At 37.1% G+C, this 19,134-nt stretch overlaps 1 protein-coding gene and 1 pseudogene across 1 annotated transcript in view; one reads left to right on the top strand and one right to left on the bottom strand.

Moving 5' to 3' along the window:
* Positions 1-19,134, bottom strand: part of DDX10 (DEAD-box helicase 10) — a 277,131-nt gene that overhangs the window by 96,050 nt on the left and 161,947 nt on the right. The window contains exons 14-15 of the mRNA XM_025358098.1: positions 9,867-9,986; positions 6,958-7,119 (exon numbers count right to left, since the gene is read on the bottom strand). Coding sequence (XP_025213883.1) covers positions 6,958-7,119; positions 9,867-9,986 — 282 coding nt within the window. The remainder of the gene's footprint in view (positions 1-6,957; positions 7,120-9,866; positions 9,987-19,134) is intronic.
* Positions 14,346-18,711, top strand: LOC112607274 (annotated as a pseudogene).

Below are 19,134 nucleotides of genomic sequence, written 5' to 3'. Positions count from 1 at the left end.
TAGAGATCAATGACCTTGTTCTGGAAACATGAAAAATTTCCATTATTTGTCATTTCTTCTTCAATACCCTCTACTCTTATGATCATCCTCCACCTTTTACCTCATTGCTTCAGAGTTACTCTGCTATAAAAGAATGTCTGATGGCTTGACATAGGTAGCAACACAGCTGAATAGTTAAAAAGCATAAAGTCTGAACAGTAACAAAGACTTTGGTAAGAGTCCCAGGACTGCTGTTTGCAAGCTGCAGGGTTCTGGACACATTACCTGACCCTTCTAAGTCTTAGTTTTATAATCTGTAAAATGCTAGCTCACCGATTTCAGAAGTTAATTATTAGCATATAATATGATGGTACATGTAAACTTACTGCAGGGTCCAGTTAAGTAAGTGTTACTTGTTACTGTTAATATTCTTGTGGCTACTATTCCTCAGATGCCTGATTACAGTTTCCCTCTTTCTTGACTATCACACAAATTTATGGTTAAGTCAACTGGATTCCATGCCAACTTAATTATGTGTCAACAACAATAAAACAAGATAGATTTTCTAAAGTCTTCCTTTAATACTTTCCTAACTTTCTAACATTCAAGCTGGTAGTAAATGGAACATAGAGTAATGCTGTACCATCTCGGGAAGCAGTCCAGAGCCACATCTTGACATGTTTATGTTATCTAAATTCATAATCCGATATAGATAAAGCACTAGAATTTCAAGGGAATGAAAGAGCTTCATAATGAATTGTTTTTCTCTATTCTCAGCTGTGATAGCAAATATTATCACCTTAACTACAAGTCATCTTTCAGAACTAAGAATGATGACACAACACAGAGCAGGTTTTCACTCCATTAAGGTAAAAATCATTCAAAAATAGGATCCATGGCCTATCTTTCAACAGTTCAGACCCAATTATTTAAAAACACATTGGCCAGGCAAGGTGGCTCACGCCTGTAATCCCAGCACTTTGAAAGGCTGAGTTGGGCGGATCACGAGGTCAGGAAATCGAGACCAGCCTGACTAACACAGTAAAACCCCGTCTCTACTAAAACTACAAAAAATTAGCCGGGCATGGTGGCGGGTGCCTGTAGTCCCAGCTACTCGGGAGGCTAAGGCAGGAGAATGGCATGAACCCAGGAGGCTGAACTTGCAGTGAGCCAAGATCGTGCCACTGCACTCCTGCCTGGGTGACAGAGCTAGACTCTGTCTCAAAAATAAAAAAGAAAAAGAAAAAAAAAAAAACATTGCTTTCATGTGAGAGTAGCATTTTGTCTTTACAGTTTACTAGTTTACTAATGGTTTCATATGTAAAAGTTACAGCTTTTGCTATTTTTATTTCCAATGATTGGTTTCAAGAGGTTCTAAAGAGAAAATAAAAATAACAGACATATTTAAGCACAGCTACCTATAAGTGCCAGACAAAGCTGAATGGCGGGGTGGTCTCAGAAGAAAGCAGTGCTTAAAGGCTAAAATGACAACTCATGAAGAGCAACTAAAGCTGCTAAATGACCCAAGGCAGTTACAGAAGTGTCCCTGAAGTCCAGAGTAGCCGCTGTGCATTTTGGCAAGCAGGCAGCTTGAATTCTACTCCCAGTGATGCCATGAAACTATATAGTTTGGTTTGATTTGTTTTGTACTTTAAACCAGTTAGGATCTTTAGACCTCTTATATACAAGGGAATTGAAATTCGTATGTCAAATAGATGTCTACACTCTCACGTTTATTGCAACATTATTCACAATAGTCAAGGTATGGAAAAACTGAAGTGGCCATCAACAAACAATGGATTAAGTAAATGTGCTGTACAGATGTACAATGGAATACTATTCAGCCTTAAGGAAAACACAGAATTCTGTCATTTGCAACAAGAAGACGTTTAGAAAAGGGAAATAAGCCAGGCAGAGAGGTAAATACCACACCATCTCACTTATCTGTGGAATCTAATTCATAGAAGTAGACTTCATAAGAGCTCACAGAAGTAGAGCGTAGAGTGGTGGTTACCAAAGGACTGGGTGGAAGGAGTGCAGGGGAGATGAGCAAAGGGAAGATGTTGGTTATAGTGTACAAAGTTTCCATCCAACAGGAGGAATAAGTTCTGGTGATCTATTGCACAGCTTAGTGACCAAGTTAATAATAATGTATTGTGTATTTCAAAATAGCTAAAATAGTGGATTTTAAATGTTGTCACCACAAAGTAATGATAAATATTTGAAGTGATGGTTATGTTAATTAGCCTAATTTGATTATTGCACAATATATACCTGTAATGAAAAATCTCATTGTACCCCATACATACAATTATGTGTCAATTAAAAATAACATAAAACTTTAAAATAAAAAATAGATGTAAAAAATCTTTATAACTCAGTTTTCTAAATCTTTAAAACAAAGATTTACTTGAATCACATTAGAAATTATATAGCTTTCAGAATCTGGTAGATGAAAATATGATTCAAAGACAGGTGTAATAGTATGAGGGAAAAACAAGTAGGACAAAATGAGTAGCTGAGTCCTACTATACTAACACTGAGTGCATATGCAAAGCTATGATTCAAGGCTGTTAACTTTTAAATGCAAGAGCGAACAACTACTTCCAAACAGAATCATTAAGACTAAATTCACTTACATATTAAATATCCTATACTTTAAACCAAAAATATAACATTTTGAACACACTGAAAAAAAATGCCAAGGCTTACAAAATCTTCTACAACTGATACACATTAAAAGAAATGTATTAAATACAGAAGCATGTGATAGGTTTTGTGAAGTTTTTTTCACATGCAAAATTCATTCAGGTACAACCCTTATTCGTAACTTTGGGTCAAAAGTTTCTTCACCTTCTTCTATCTTCCTGAAGTAAAGCTTCCCCTAGACCCTGTTGTTAGTATTTTCAATATTCTTTAGGGACATATAGTTCTTCTCAATGTACTTTCATAAAAGTAAAAATTATGAGTGACAGCCTCAAAGGGAAATAGAATTATATTTGCCCAAGGCAAAATTCTACACTAAAAGAACTAAGAAGCATTATTATAGTAGTAGTATACTCAGGAAAAAAATGTGACTTCAAAAACCAACAATGTGTTCAAGTAAAGCAATTAATTAAAGCACAGTAATTTGTGCAGGATAATATATTTAGTTTTTAAAGTTTTAATGGTTACTGGAAATATGTAAGAAGAAAGTCTTTTTTTTTTTTTTTTTGAGATGGAGTCTCGTTCTGTCACCCAGGCAGGAGTGCAGTGGCGCGATCTTGGCTCACTGCGAGCTCGACCTACCAGGTTCACGCCATTCTCCTGCCTCAGCCTCCCGACTAGCTGGGACTACAGGTGCCCGCCACCACGCCTGGCTTTTTTTTTTTTTTTCTGTATTTTTTAGTAGAGATGGTGTTTCACCGTGTTAGCCAGGATGGTCTAGATTCCTGACTTCATGATCCACCCGCCTCAGCCTCCCAAAACACTGGGATTACAGGCATGAGCCACCACGTCCGGCAAGAAGAAAGTCTTTTCATAAAGTAAAGCAAGCAACCTGACTTGTCAGGGAGAAAAAAATTACAAATTAAAATTCTATTTTCCAAACAATAAAGGATGATTTTATTCCCACGTCTTAACTAGATCTACGGAGCCAGAGATCTCACTGACATCTGGCATTAAGTCCCACTCCTACTCCCTGATTTTTCAGATTAGGAAAGCAAAGTCCCAATCAGTGACTAGTAATCCAAGCTGGACTGGGTATAAACTGTAATTACTGCACCAACGTAGTCATTCCACACTCAAGTACAGGTTATTCCGCAATACAGCACAGTATTCTTCCCAAACATCACTGCTTCACTATCCCAAATGTGAAGATGTGCCACTTAAGAAAACATTCCGTATTTCCTGGGTAGAAATCTACTCCATAACAGCTGGGTGCATAAATGATGGGAGTACCTATATTGTGCCTTATGTATGCTATTGCAGTAAACATGCTAATGCTACAGTACTCACAAATGCAAAGTTTTCTCTACTTTAATACACACAAATACATGTGTGTGTCTGCCAATGAAAATACTACAAAATCAATCATGTGAGCATCAGGTAACATTTATATTAAAGTTGAAGAGAGAGAACTATTCTAGTTATTTCTTTGTGCTTTTTTTTCCGGGTAAGATTTTCAAAATCCTATTTGGAAGGCATGTCTTGTACAGAATACACATATTTTACATAAAATAGAACGTTGTCACTTTTTAAAAAAAATACTGTGACTCTTGTAGTCACAGAAGTATTGACTTCAAAACCAGCTGTATGTAAAGTTCAGGTGATTTCTCTCACAACTTTGTCAGCTCAAAACTGTTCTGTTCAGCCTTGCTATGAGATAGTCATGGAGACAGTCTAAAAAATCACATGCTATGTTCTAATAATGATGCAAAGACAATGATTTACAAGCTCAAAACTAATTGAAAATGGAAAAGTGTATGATACACCTTTCACATAAGAAAAGAAGAAAAAAATACGTATTCCTACTTATTTCTATTTGCATAAGGAAAGTGAAAGGACAAGTTTAAAATTAAAAGTAGTTAGCTATAAGGGTGTAGGTATGAATAAGATACACAGACATAGGCAGAAGCATGAATTCTCAATGTGTGTGTGTGTGTGTGTGTGTGTGTGTATATATATATATATATATATATATATTTTTTTTTTTTTTTTGGAGATGAGTCTCACTCCTGTTGCCCAGGCTGAAATGCAGTGGCATGACCTTGGCTCACTGCAACCTCCACCTCCCAGGTTCAAGCGATTCTCCTGCCTCAGCCTCCTGAGTAGCTGGGATTACAGGTGTGTGCCACCATGCCCAGCTAATTTTTGTATTTTTAGTAGACGGGGTTTCATTATCTTGGTCAGGCTGGTCTTGAACTCCCGACCTCATGATCCACCCACCTTGGCCTCCCAAAGTGCTGGGATTACAGGCGTGAGCCACCACGCCCAGCAATGTGCAATTTTTTATCTTGATTTTTGAGTCATGTGATTATTCATGCCAAAACATTTTATGTTAAAAAAAAAAAAAAAAAAAAAAAAGGATGTGCAAGCAGCTTTTGTGAAGTAACAGCATGTCCACAGTTAACTAAGACTTAATTATAATCTTCCTGAAGATGGAGGGACCCATGTACATATGTTAGTTTTTTCTTGTTTTTCTCTTTTAAAGAGACAGAGTCTTGCTATATTGCCTTTTATTAATGAGTGGCTATTCACAGGTGCGGTTATAGCACACAGCCTCAGGTTCCTGGGCTCAAGTTATCCTTCTGCCTCAGCCTCTTAAGTAGCCAGAACTACAGGTGTGAACCGCTGCACCCACTCAGCAGCACCCGGATATTTTAAATATTCTATGTTCACAGCCAATGGCAGAGCCTAGCAAACAAACACTGTATAAAACAAGTACAATCTGCCAATTTGAAATTAACTTTCTAAAGGTTTCCAGAACAATATTCAGTGATCTGGTATAGTAATAACTTGCACATGGGAGAAAAGAGATGGCAAGGAAGGGGAAGGGGGTGAACTTTATTTTATGTAAATCCTTCATATTTCTTTTACTGCTGGCTACAACTTAGAAATACAGTACATTCTTGCTCAGTTGTCCCCTGGATAAATAAGTAGACTGCAAGCTGAAACATGACAAGCTCCTGATACTCTTAATAGTAAAGATTTTAACAAATTGCTAATAATGTCAAATTTCAATTTAAGTACTGCACTAAGAGTAGCAATGCAAGAAATGTTTAGTTCTCTCATTAACATAAATATCCAACAATTGTAACCAGTATATTTCAGGTTCATTTGTTCTCCATATTTTTGGAACGTTTTTCTCAACATTCATTTTCCATCCCTAAAGCTATCTCCAATATCTACTTTTTCATCAAATGCTACTCTGAAGCTACATCAAATATTAAAATAAAGAAATGAGAACTGCTGTTCTATTTTTATAAAAAAGTGTGTACTGGTCCATGAAAGGTCATATAGGAGTGAAAAGCTCTAAGAATCCTTCTCAGAATGTACTTAACAATGTCCACATCCAAAGGTATTTTGTTCTTAATACAAAATTTAATATTATAGCAGTGCTTCTCGGGTGTTTCTCACTGCATTACCTTGAAATCACTGCGTCAAAAGGGTGCTAAAGAAAGTTCTTTAAAAATGTAAATCTACTTTATTTCGTTAATTCCTTTTTTATCTAGTGAAATGTTCGCTTCCAGGGAATGAAGTAGTATAACGGCATAACAATATCATGTGTGACCACTACATCAAGGATGACAGAAAACTGCCAAGTTCAAGGCCACAAGGGCACATGCTAATTTTTATAGAAGTGTTACAAAGTCTCCAGTTTTAATACAATAAATTTAACATATTATCAAGTAATTGATATGGAAAGAAATTTATCAAGTTGAATCTGGAAACACCATCAGTCTTTTCCAATGGTTGAATGGTGAAACAAACCTCAGTACATCCATACCATGGGACACTACTTAGTAATAAAAGGAAGAAAGCATTGATGCACACAACTTGGCTGTATCTCCACAGAATAATGCTGAGTGAAAAAAGCCAATTCCAAAAAGCTACATACTGCATAGTTTTATATAAAATATTCTGGTAATGACAAAATTATTGAAATGGAGAGCTTGGGATATCTCTATCAACTACAAGTGAAACTACAATTATCTCAAAATAAAAACTGTAATAACAACAACAAATCCACTAATACTATTTAGATCACCTCAGACCAAAGACAGATTTAAACGGCATTCTCAGAAACCAGTCAATATACAGACTCCCCCAGCAGAGGAACAAATGAACAGAAAAAAGAAGAGAGCAGCCACAGAAAAAGAAGTGTCAGAGAAAACAATGAAGAAAATAATATACTTATTAATGAATAGCTAATGAATATTTAGATATACTTAGGGACATTAAATTTCACTCAGTATGAATTCAAGATGGAAAGCTTACCCGATGCTTTGCCTTAATCTTCTTTCTATATTCTTCTTTGTCAAATTTGTCCTCTTCCTGAAGTCTTTCCTTTGCTTTATCTAAGTTGATACCACCGGTGTCATCATCTTCCTCAGCATCCTTGATGGCAGATTTCTGCATCTGTGGCCACTGCTGAACCAACTACAGGCAGAAAAAAGGTCAGTGTCAACAAGAAGTAGGGAACACCCCAGAAAAGCACTTCATTTTGTCTGATGATTCCGAAAAGGTGCAGATACCCACTTTCTGCCTTACAATCTGTATTCTTAAATCTTTTAACCAACTTCAAGCCACGGAAGACACCACCCTAGTCAGAGTAAAGTAACACTGCCAAACCCAATGAGAACAGGATTAAAAGAAAATTTCACCAAATAATTTGGAGAAGACAGTCACAGACTAGTGATGCTCCAGCATCTTCCCAAACAGCATTCTTAGTATCCTATTCTCCACACAACTCAGCTCAAAATTATCTGCACACAGCAGGAGTCGGGCTGAGTAGGACTCAGGCTGTACCTCCTTTGGGCTTCCATGGCACCCAGTGTGTTACTCTCACACAAAGTTCATTGCACCGCATTGTTTTACGATCCTGTTTCTCTCACTAGCATTAATCTCCTTGAGGGCAGTTGTATGTGTTGTTTATTTATCCTTGGAGCCCAACATAGTATCTGGCACGTATTAAACAGGTGCTCAAAATGGATCAATGAATCACATATCAACTGACAATACATATAATGACTGAAATAACTAACTGAAAAGGAGAAAAACAGTTTGGGTTTCACAGGCTTGCTCAAATCCACATGATTTTACACATACAGTTTAGGGTAAGGAACAAGGTGACCTAGAAGGGGCACTGATCTGGGAATGAGGGGACCTGGCTAAATGTCCTAGCTTTTTCATTACTACATAATGCTAAATAAATTAATCTCCAGATATCTATGTCCCTTCCGGAAAAATAGAGGTTTATTTAACTCAGTAATTTCTAAGTCTAACACCACAAAACTCTATAGACAATTCAGACAAAAATAACTCTTATTTTATCTAATAATTAGTTGCCCGAAAGATTTAAATAATCGCCATTGTTTTGAAAGACTGCTAATTAACCTGCCAACAAATGGAAACTGCAAGCACACACATCGCAGGTTTTATTGTCTCCTCTCTCCTCTGTGGCCACCATAACCATTCTTCAAGATGAGATTCCTATGGAGTCTCAACCTTTAGCAACCAATGGGATTGATAAATATCACTGAGCAGCCATGCTAGCAGTCACTGACCCTAAAGAGGCAATGTGAGGGATCAGTTGTAATAGTATGAATATCATGATACTTGGCTCCTCATCCCCACTGCAATCAGAGGGCAAAAAGTTTATCCTTCTATGAGCTAGAAAAAAAAAAAAACAGTGGCATTTCTTTCAGAGCATTAAGTCAGAAGTTTCAGTATGGCTCACATCCACAAACATCTCCTATTAGCACTAAGCACACACTGAAACACTGAAACATTTTATAGTTGAGGATTCACATTCGTTTTGGAGCTAAGTGGCATAATTTGTGCAGTTAAACTTAGTAGCATACTAAGGAACCTCATTACGCCAACAGCACTCATCTCATTTTACAGTGAACATCAGATGTCATATGACTATTCTAGTTTAGTCTGTTTCTCAGGTGCTGACCTCTTTTTCGTAATTTCATAAAGACTCATTATCTGTCATTTAGATAAGCTTCCTCTTCAACTTCCACCACCTTTGAATGACACACTATTTTGTTACTTTTCATGTGATTTATATGCCCCAAAATAACATCCAAAACTTTAACTTCAAAATTAAAAGGAAACATACTCCATTGGGGAGAGGCTGCTTAAGCAGTCTTTATGTTAGTGATGATGAATATATAATGTGCTATATTAGTTAATATGAAAAGCTGTTCTTTTATTGAAATAGATGTTTCATTCAATCAATAAATTTTTCTGAGGGTTTATTACATTAGGTATCTTTCTAGGTGCTGGGCATAGACTAGTGAACAAAATCAACAAAATACCTTCCTCGCAAGAAGAAATGGAGTGGAAACTGACAACAGTCAAATATAGATTGAAGTCATAAAGTAAGTGCTGTGAAGAAAAGTGAGGCAAGGTGAGAGAAATGAGGTTATGATGGAGGTAGGGTGCTCTGTGCTACATGAGGATAGTCAGGAAAACCTGGGCTGGTGAGAATGAGGCCATGAGATGATATTCAAAAGACCCTACCTACTATAACCACTCCTCAGGTAAGTCACTTGACATACTGGCTCTATTTCATCATTTTAAAATGAAGACAACAGTTATGTAATAGCATGAACTTTCATGAGTAATCTGTGAGTGGTAGCCCCTTCCCTATACTATGGGTATGTATTTACAATATGGCTTAGGGAAAGTTGAGATTAAACAAGGCACCTCTGTGTCTTAGGTTACTTTATAAAGCAGAGAATTCCCTCCCATAGCCAGCCCAGCAAGATATATACAAGTACAGCATTTAAAATTGAGGACGTGCAAAGCAGAGGCCTGAGTGAAGCAAAAGAAGCTGTGGTAAGTAGCTGTATTAGTATTCTCATGTCTGTTCCATAGAACATAATGTTCAATACCATGAAGAGAAAACCTTATCTTTAATAAAAACATAATTTAGAAAGTTCAAAATCAACTCTGTGTCAGTATTACCAAGAAGTATCTTGGTTCATTGCCAGTAAGGCATCCTTGTTCACAGCAGTAGAGCTGATGTACAGCCTACAGTAACAGTGAAAGGAACGGCCCAGCATGCTGTAGAGAAACATTTACTCTATCATTAATGAGTGGTAAGTAAGCAAGAGAGCCAATCTCTCCTAATACTCCAAATGTACCTCAGAAACGAAATACTTCTAAAATCTTACCTCCCCTTCATCAGTAAATGTTATCTTCTTATTCACTTTAAAATTTCTCTTCATTACTTTTTTTGCTTCTGCAACTTTGGTCACTTTTTTCTTGATGCTGGATTTAGAAGGTTCTTTCTTCTGTGTAAGAACATACAAAAAACACAGATGATTAGGGAAATGGTTGCTTTACATTAACAATCCAACTCTGGCAATATACTTTTCAAAACTGGGTGCATTTATTACTCATTGGCTAATGAGAAGCGTTAAAAACACTGTCCAGGAATAACATTATTTGGCTTATTAACTAAGAACTCCTCCTAAAACCTAAAAGTTTAAACACGAATAGGAGGGCTAGTAGACGAATAACATTTACATTTTCTCTATTACTAGAACTGTGCTATTTGATAATATTTAAGGACTAAAAATTACATAAAGTAATACATGAGCATAAGATAAATAAAGCTATCTTCCAGTCAAAATTTCATACATATCTTAAAATGTGAAGTTGCAAACTTACGTTCTTAGAGTAGGAAAATGTATACTTGGAAAGCAAAATGATTGCAATACATTGTTTGCAACCAACATTCCTCTTCCAATTATAGTAATTTACCATAGGAACACAGTAAAATATCTGATGACAATTAAACTGTGTCCAGGCCCAGCATGGTGGCTCATGCCTGTAATCCCAGCACTTTGGGAGGTCGAGGCGAGTGGATCACCTGAGGTCATGAGTTCAAGACCAGCCTGGCCAACATGGTGAAACCCCACCTCTACTAAAAATACAAAAATTAGCTGGGCATAGTGGCGGGCACCTGTAATCCCAGCTACTCAGGAGGCTGAGGCAGGGGAATCACTTGAACCCAGGAGGCAGAGGCTGCAGTGAGCTAAGATCACACCATTGCATTCCAGCCTGGGGACAGAGCGAGACTTTGTCTCAAGGGGAAAAAAAAAAAAAAAAAAAGCTGTGTCCAAAGGTGAGATGGAGGAAACACTTAACAGGATGTACTGATTAGGACCTAGCTTACAACCTAAAACCACTATAGCAAGATACTAAAAATTCAAAGCCACTGCTTACTTATGCTAAGTGAATGGTGAGCGGACCCTCTGAGATAGGGGTTGGAGAGGTCATAGCATAACCTGCTTTGATGAGAAAGTGACAAGACACAACCCGTGTCTAAGGATTTGGATTATCCTCCTCAAATTAGAGCTAGTATTACTATTGGTGGTACTTAACCCAATGCAGCTTCCATTAGACAGAATAAGAAGTCTTTGGTGCAGTAGTTAAGAACGAAAATGTATTTGAGCTCAAGATCTATCACTGATACGCTATATGAGAGTAAGTTACCATTACCCAACCTCTGGGTTTAGATGTAAGTTGAAGACAACAATAGCATCTATCTCACACGGTTATTGGGAGGATTGAAAAGTAAATGTAAAACATATGAAAAAGTATTCAATAAATCTCAAATACCACTTTTACATGTTGATTTTGTGCTACACAGAGAGATCATGCCAAGTGCATAAAGGCTTACTTTGCAAAATACCAGACTTGCAGTCTCCCTAGTTGATTGATTTTTAACTCTGTACTATAGGGAATCACACAAGGAAAAAAGAGGAGGGACCAATCTAGAACATTATCTATAATTACCAGAAGTTTTGGGAAGCAGTGCATTGGTTACAACTGCTACATTATGGTAATAAGTACACACAAAAAAGGCAAATCTTTTAGTAGGAGATACTAACAATGATGAATACATAAATGCTTAAAAATAAACCACCAAGGCCGGGTGCAGTGAATCACACCTATAATCCCAGCACTTTGGCAGGCAGAGGTGGACAGATCACTTGAGGTCAGGAGTTCAAGACCAGCCCAGCCAACATAGCAAAACCCCGAGTCTACTAAAAATACAAAAAAATTAGCTGGGCATGGTGGCACACCCCTGAAATCCCAGCTACTCAGGAGGCCGAAGCATGAGAATCACTTAAACCTGAGAGGTGGAGGTTGAAGCGAGCGGAGATCGTGCCAGTGCACTCCAGCCTAGGCAACAGAACAAGACTCTGTCTCAATAAATAAATAAGCAAAAAAAAAAAAAAAACCACCATGCAATTAAAAATAAATCTACTAAAATAAAGACCTGTGCCAAGTTATCAACGTATTATATTTTTAGATAATGGTCATAGTTATGAAAATCTGCTAGTGCATCTGCAAAAATATTATGATTTAACTACAAGAAAGTTGTTTCGACAATGATGGTTCTACTATGTGGGTATTACTAAAACACTGACTTTGTATTTCCGGTTCAAAATGAAACTCATAGTATCTAGTTACATTTATTTCTCAGACTACAAATTACATCATTTTATAAGTTACCGCCATCTTCAACCCACATAAAGCTAATGAAAAGATCAATTGCCTCTGAGGTAGCTTTTATTATATCAGAGACACTTCGTATGCTATAATTGAGGCAGGAGAATAGGGTCTGGAGGCAGGAAACTTAAGGCTAATTCCTGCTGAATCAAGAAAAACACCAAGGTCTGGAGGCAGGGAACCTGAGGCCGGTTCTCCTACTTCCCATAGCTGGATCAAAAGGAAAACACCTGGGTCTGGGGGCAGGGACTGTAAGGCCAATTAACACAAACTTCCTAAAGCTAAACCAAAAGGAAAACCCCCATCTCCCAACATGGAGTAACAAAGGATCAAAGGCTACGCTCCCTACAAGCCCCCCACCCCCATCACACCTCAGATGGAAAGGAAAATACCCTGGATCGGCCAAGCAGGGACCATCCCTTCACCTGCACATGGTGCCAATTCACCTCAGCCTTTAATTAGGCTTGGACCAAATCCTTCATCCAGATAAGGGGTAACTGATAGGAACCTCAAAAGAAGTACTTAAAACTCAGAAAACTTTATAACAGGACTTTGAGCCACTTGCTCAGGCCCACTTCCACCCCGTAGAGCGCTTTCTCGCCTTAATAAATACCTGCTTTTGCTGCTTCTTTCCTGTGTTTCACTCCTTTGTTATTTTGTGCATTTTGTCCAATTTGTTCAAAATGCCAAGAACCTGGACAACTTACTCAAGGCCCTCCTTCCGGTAATATAATCACTATATACACATCACAAGACTTCTATGAAAACAGATTAAGTTTTAGATTTCTTCTTCCCACTGGACATTCTCCACTTCCTCCACCTCCCAGGGGTCCGTGACTCCACAAATATCACCAACTGGTGACAAAAGGCTCTAAATTGCTGTGCCTACCCTCTCTCCACCACTATGCTTATTCTAAGATGTGTGACTATTGTTCTTCCTCAGTTAATATAATCCTCATTTCCTTATCTCACTTCAGAGAGTAACTGAGTACGTTGTGCGGTAGTAAAACATCTAATAAGCTTGTTCACCTAAAAAATAACCTGTAGGACCCCTGTGAACACAAGGGATTAATAAGACCCCCACTTCTGTCAGCCTAGTCAGTATTCCTACACCTCCTTCTCCTCACAAAGGCTTAGAGACCACCATCAACACAACCGCCAGGGCTGGTGACTTTGTTACTGACTCCTACTGCATCTTCTTTGTTTTAGGGCTAGGACAATTCTTAAGGACCTTGGATCTCTCATCAGACCTCATCTAAAGACAGAGGCAATGCTGATCAAACAGTATAAACTTAAGGGATCATTGTAATATAAACATAACATAGTAAATTATAATCACATAAACCAGTAAACAAAAAGTACTAGGAAAGAACCTGAGTAAACTTTCTGGGGTGATGGCAATGGTCTAGATCTTGGTAAGTTTGAGTTACACAGGTGTATATATTTGTCAAAATTCATCAAATGTTACATGTAAGATTTGTGTATTTTATTGTATATACATTTCTATCTCAAAAAAGAGTCCTGTAAACAATATTGAACTGTAGTTAATGCCATACAAGCTGAAGTATATGGAGGAAAGTGTAATGATGTTGGCAACTTACTCAAATGCACTAAATAAAAAAGGATGGATAGATAGATGGATAGTTATGTGATAAAGAAAATATGGTCGATAGGTGCCTAATGCCTGTAACCAGCATTTGGGGAGGCCAAGGCAGGAGAATCTCTTGAGCCCAGGAGTTCAGGACCAGTCTGGGCAACTTGGTGGCACTCTGTCTTTACTAAAAATTAAAAAAAAAAAAAAAAAATTAGCCAGGGTTGGTGGCACAGGCCTGTAGTCTTAGCTACTCAAGAGGCTGAGGTAGGAGGATCACTTGAGCCCAGGAGGTCAAGACTACAGTGAGCTGTGATCACCCCACTGCAATCTAGCTTGGATCAAAGAGCAAGGTACTGTTTCAAAAAAACAAAGAAAGAGAGAAGTATGGTAAAAGGCTAACTGTAGAATATGAATGGTGGAATGCTGGGCGTTTGGATGTCCAAAAGTATTACTTCTTACAACTTTTCTGTACGTTTGAAAATGTTCATAAAACACAATAGCCCAGTCTAGAAACAACGGGGGAAAAATCGGAAAAATGTTACCAAAAATTGTCAATGGAATAAGCGTCAGAAAAAACAATCCTGCAGAGTGGATCCTTAAGTGAGGTGGGTCAAGTTGAAGAGCTTTAGGGAATCCATGAAACCACTAAAATTACATGACAAAATGTAGAAGCATTTGCATCTCTGCCTTCTATGGTTTACATTGGTTTCTGAAAGAGTTCTGTGTCCTGCCCCCCTGAAAAAGTAAAACTTTTAATTTGTTGTAGGGAAGTCACTGGAAGAAGGAACAGAAATGCCCACGTGGGTGAGAAGAGGCTTGTTTATCATATTTTCCTGTTAGGCTCTGGCTTTGCTCTGATACTCTAGAATTATTCTTCACCCATTCAAAGATGCTGTGAATGTCAATACCATCCAAGGCATCATAGTACATAGTGAGGATGCAGCAGTGCAAGAGGGGTGGACTCCCAGCCTTCACAGAGCCCAACTCTCTCTACGGAAAAAGATACTAAACAACTAGAACAAAACATTAATTACAAATATAAGATCTTAGAAAAAATATATGGAATAAATCAATATGACCACCCTAGGTAGTCACGGGTGATGAAAGCAGGTCAAGGAACTTCCTTTCAAGGAAGAGATGTTTGAATTGAGTGGCAAATACTAACACACTGTGGCACTGCCAGCACATCAGTGATGTGCTAAACACCTGTGCTGTCCACTGATGGTGTATTTTACACATGGCTGACAAGACAGTCTTAGTTCCACAGCATTCTTTTTAATATTAACTTTAGCAGGTAATACATGCACATGTATTCTGTAAATTGTACTTAAGTTAAAAGGTTGTTTTTCATGTCCTCTTCAGCAACCTCAGTTTCTCTCCTAAGGATCAAGTGCTGTTAGCAGCTTCTGTATCCTTCCAGAGAGATTCCACTCACATTCAAGTACAAAGGAAAAACATGAAGTTACTAAAAGAATTACCTCCCGCCATTAAAAGCCTTGATTTTATCTATTCTTACACGTGCTTTTATATATCCAGATTAAGTTTCTAAAAGTGAAAGTGCTCAAAGAGTATGTACAGTTAAATTCTGAAATACATTTCCAAATAACCCTACAAACTTACAATCCCACCAAAAATTTATAAGGAATTGATTTACCGCATCTGCAGCTAAGTATATTATTACGCTTTATGTTGCCAGTCAACTAGGTGAAACAGAGTACCTCGGGGAAGTTTTAAGTTGCAGTTGTATTATTTTACGTATGACAGAACATCTTTTCAAAGGCATTATTTTTCTGTGCACCATTTGTATTACCTGCCAGTATTTCTAATGAATTCCTGGCATTTAATTTATCAAGTTGTGAAATCTCTTCATTCGTTAACAATGCTTCAGTAGTTTTCCACATCTCATCATTTATATTTAGACTTTTGCCATACAAGGTAATCTTGTTATTTTACTATGATTTGGTTTTTGTGAAGATGAAGTGTTTAATTTTTTACATAATCAATTTTAGTAAATGTTTTCTGGGTGTGTACTAAACTTTATAGTTTTCCAACTAGAAGAATTTTTAAAAATAAATTTAACTTCTTAAAATGCAGATTTTACTTTTTTAGAATTTAAAAAAATGGCTCTTGGACAAGAAATAAAGTGTTAATACTTTTTATACTTCTATTCATTAAGAAAAATATTAAATATATCTACTGTTAGGTAGGAGTTATATTTTTTGACAAGATTTTGTATTATCGGTACAAGAACAAAATTTATAGCAGCCCTAAGAAATACAGTGAAACATTAGCTGACAATATGTAAAACATCAAAATATGACTTTCATTTATATTTGCACCTCTTCTACAACATGTATGCTAGACTTTAAACAGCTAAAAGGAAAGTATCATAAAATACAAAATTGATAGTTACTCTCAATGTCCTGTGATAGGTGTAGAAAGTTACTAGAAATAATCTGGAAGATAAAAGAACTACTGCCACCACCACCAGTCACAAAACCAATAATGGTTCTTATCACAAAGACCATGTTAGCTAACACTGGCTACAAGAAAATTCAAAATATAATCAATGAAAAAAAAGCTACTTTAATACAAGCATTACTACTACATATCCTACAAAAGAAAATAAAACTATTGTTAAAAAATGGTATTTTAAATGAAAAGCAAAAATCACAGAAAAATAAAAGTTAGAATTAAAGACAGTCCAAAGAAATGCAATTTTTATGTTTTCTTAAAGTTGCTCCCATTTGGGCCAACTAATAATTTATAATGAAAACCATTATATCTAAAAGTGAAGTAAACCAACAAAATAAAAAACAGTCAACACTGGAGGAGACCTTTAAGATTACCTATTATAGCTGAAGCCACTCCTATGAAAGATAAGAGCATTTCTTTTTCTTTTTTCTTTTTCTTTTTCTTTTTTGAGACAGAGTCTCACTCTGACGCCAGGCTGGGGTGCAGTGGGGTGATCTCAGCTCACTGCAACCCCCACTTCCCGGGTTCAAGCGATTCTCCTGCCTCAGCCTCACGAGTAGCTGGGACTACAGGCGCATGCCACCATGCCCGGCTAATTTTTTATTTTTTGTAGAGATCGGATTTCACCATGTTGGCCAGGATGGTCTCAATCTCTTGACCTCGTGATCCGCCCACCTCGGCATCCCAAAGTGCTGGGATTACAGGCCTGAGCCACCACGCCCGGCCCAATAAGAGCATTTCTTAAGATTGATAAACACTGTTTCCCAAAAGTCCAAACATATTTAAGTATACACATTTCTATTGGCTAAATAACCAAACTCTAATAGAACTTGTTTATGATTTAAAAAAGAAAAAGCAAGCCCACCTGCTATCAAAGCATAATGCCTCAGTCATCCTAAATCAAATGAATTATAGTAATTCAAATATTCTCTAACTTTATGGTATAAATTAAGAACATACTATTTGATATTTTGTTTTAAAGCCATCTACAAAATCTTTTCTTAATAAACTATAAACAGAACCAAAAACAAAAATCACATGATTATCTCAATAGATGCAGAAAAAGCATTTGACAAAATCCATCATCCCTTTATGATTAAAACCCTCAGCAAAGCCAGCATAGAAGGGACATACCTTAACATAATAAAAGCCGTCTACAACAAATCCACAGCCAACATTATACTAAACAGAGAAAGTTGAAAGCATTCCCCCTGAGAACTGGAACAAGACAAGGATGACCACTTTCACCACTTCTATTCAACATAGTACTGGAAGTCTTAGCCAGAGCAATGAGACGAGAGAAAGAAATAAAGGGCATCCAGATCAGTAAAGAGTAAATCAAACTGTCGCTCCTTTGCTAGACACAAGGAGGATTAAAGGCTCACAACAGAAATCAACTAAAATTATATGAAACAAGAATAAATTATGAATTGTGGAAATAATTTATAATGGTTTAAGAAATCTCATAGGATTTTTCTTCTAAAAAAAATCCATATTTACCAATCTTATGTTTTCAGATTTAATAGAAGGCATACTATAGTAAACCTTGACTATATGCATAAGTTTGAGAATGTGGAAATTAAGAGAAAAATGAAAATCAGATCTGCCTCCACCACCCAACTGTTACTGTAATTTCTTGAGTGAACGGCTACTGCATTAGCCTGTCACACAGACTCTCTGCGTTCACTCTCACCCCCATTATAGTAAGCCCTGTGGTAATCACTTGTTTACTTCTGTGCTTTTTCCTAACAGATTGTAATTCCCAAGAGGGTTAAGACCAGTTTTATTCTATTTGTATCCCCAATGTATCACAGATAGGCCAGCATATAGGAAAATTCAATAACGATTGAAATAAGAATTAGTGAATAAACTACATATGGACTACTTCATTTACCGTTCAGAACAACTGTGAGTCACATCTTGTTCCTACAAATTTTTAATTAGAAAACTAAAGCTTAATTCAGCAATTTGTTCAAGGTTATATAACTTCAAAGTATTTGACTCTGTTCATATTCTACAATGCATAGTTTCATTTCTGTTCAAACTGCCTTAGAAGACTGTAGCATCATAATTTGACTCAATATTTGCCTTTCAAATTTCTATCAATTTAAGAATGTTTGAGAATTGCTAATTTGAGAAACTCCCATAGCTTTTTTCAACTTTAAATCCATGACCCACTATGAAAGATTTTCAGAGAGCAGAGCATGGCAGCTGAAAGCCAATGAGTTAGAACTTGAGTGTTCCGGATCAAGGGCCTCTCAATGACGTTAGACCCGGAGGACACAAAATGGAAGATGCGTGTGGATGTGATCTCCTCCTTACAGAGCTTCCTCATCTATGCGGCCCTGCTGCAAGTCACCGCTTTTATCTTAAAGAAATTGGGCAGCATACGAAAATTGGGCATCCCATGTGACTGCCAGATATGAAGAACTTGGTTAGAGTTTCTACTCCCACCTGCAAATAAAGAGGCCCAGAAAGGTGTAAGAGACTCTTCGATTCAATGGACATAAAAATTCTTACTTGTTAAGAACAAGTTTGGCTCTGGTAACTGAGGTCCATAGCTAAAATATAAAACTATTTGGGAAGTACGAAAAGATGTCTCATGGTCATAGTGTGCCCTTAGGCCTGTGATATTCAGCCTTTTGTGAATGTTAGAATAATAGTAAACAATGTCAAGCTCCATTTTCTGGCAAGTATTAATTATAAGGGAATTATGTCCCTATGACAGCTATGTCTGTTTACACTTATACTTCTATCTACAGTGTATTTGTGAACAGTTCCTTAGTTACACTGTATGAAAGTCAGCACACAACCACAATGACATTTAAGCACAGGACCATTCATCTATG

The sequence above is a fragment of the Theropithecus gelada genome, chromosome 14, assembly GCF_003255815.1.
Source record: "Theropithecus gelada isolate Dixy chromosome 14, Tgel_1.0, whole genome shotgun sequence".
In the NCBI taxonomy this organism is placed as follows: Eukaryota; Metazoa; Chordata; class Mammalia; order Primates; family Cercopithecidae; genus Theropithecus; species Theropithecus gelada.
Note: the sequence above shows the minus strand (reverse complement) of the source record. Positions and strands in the feature narration are given on the sequence as shown.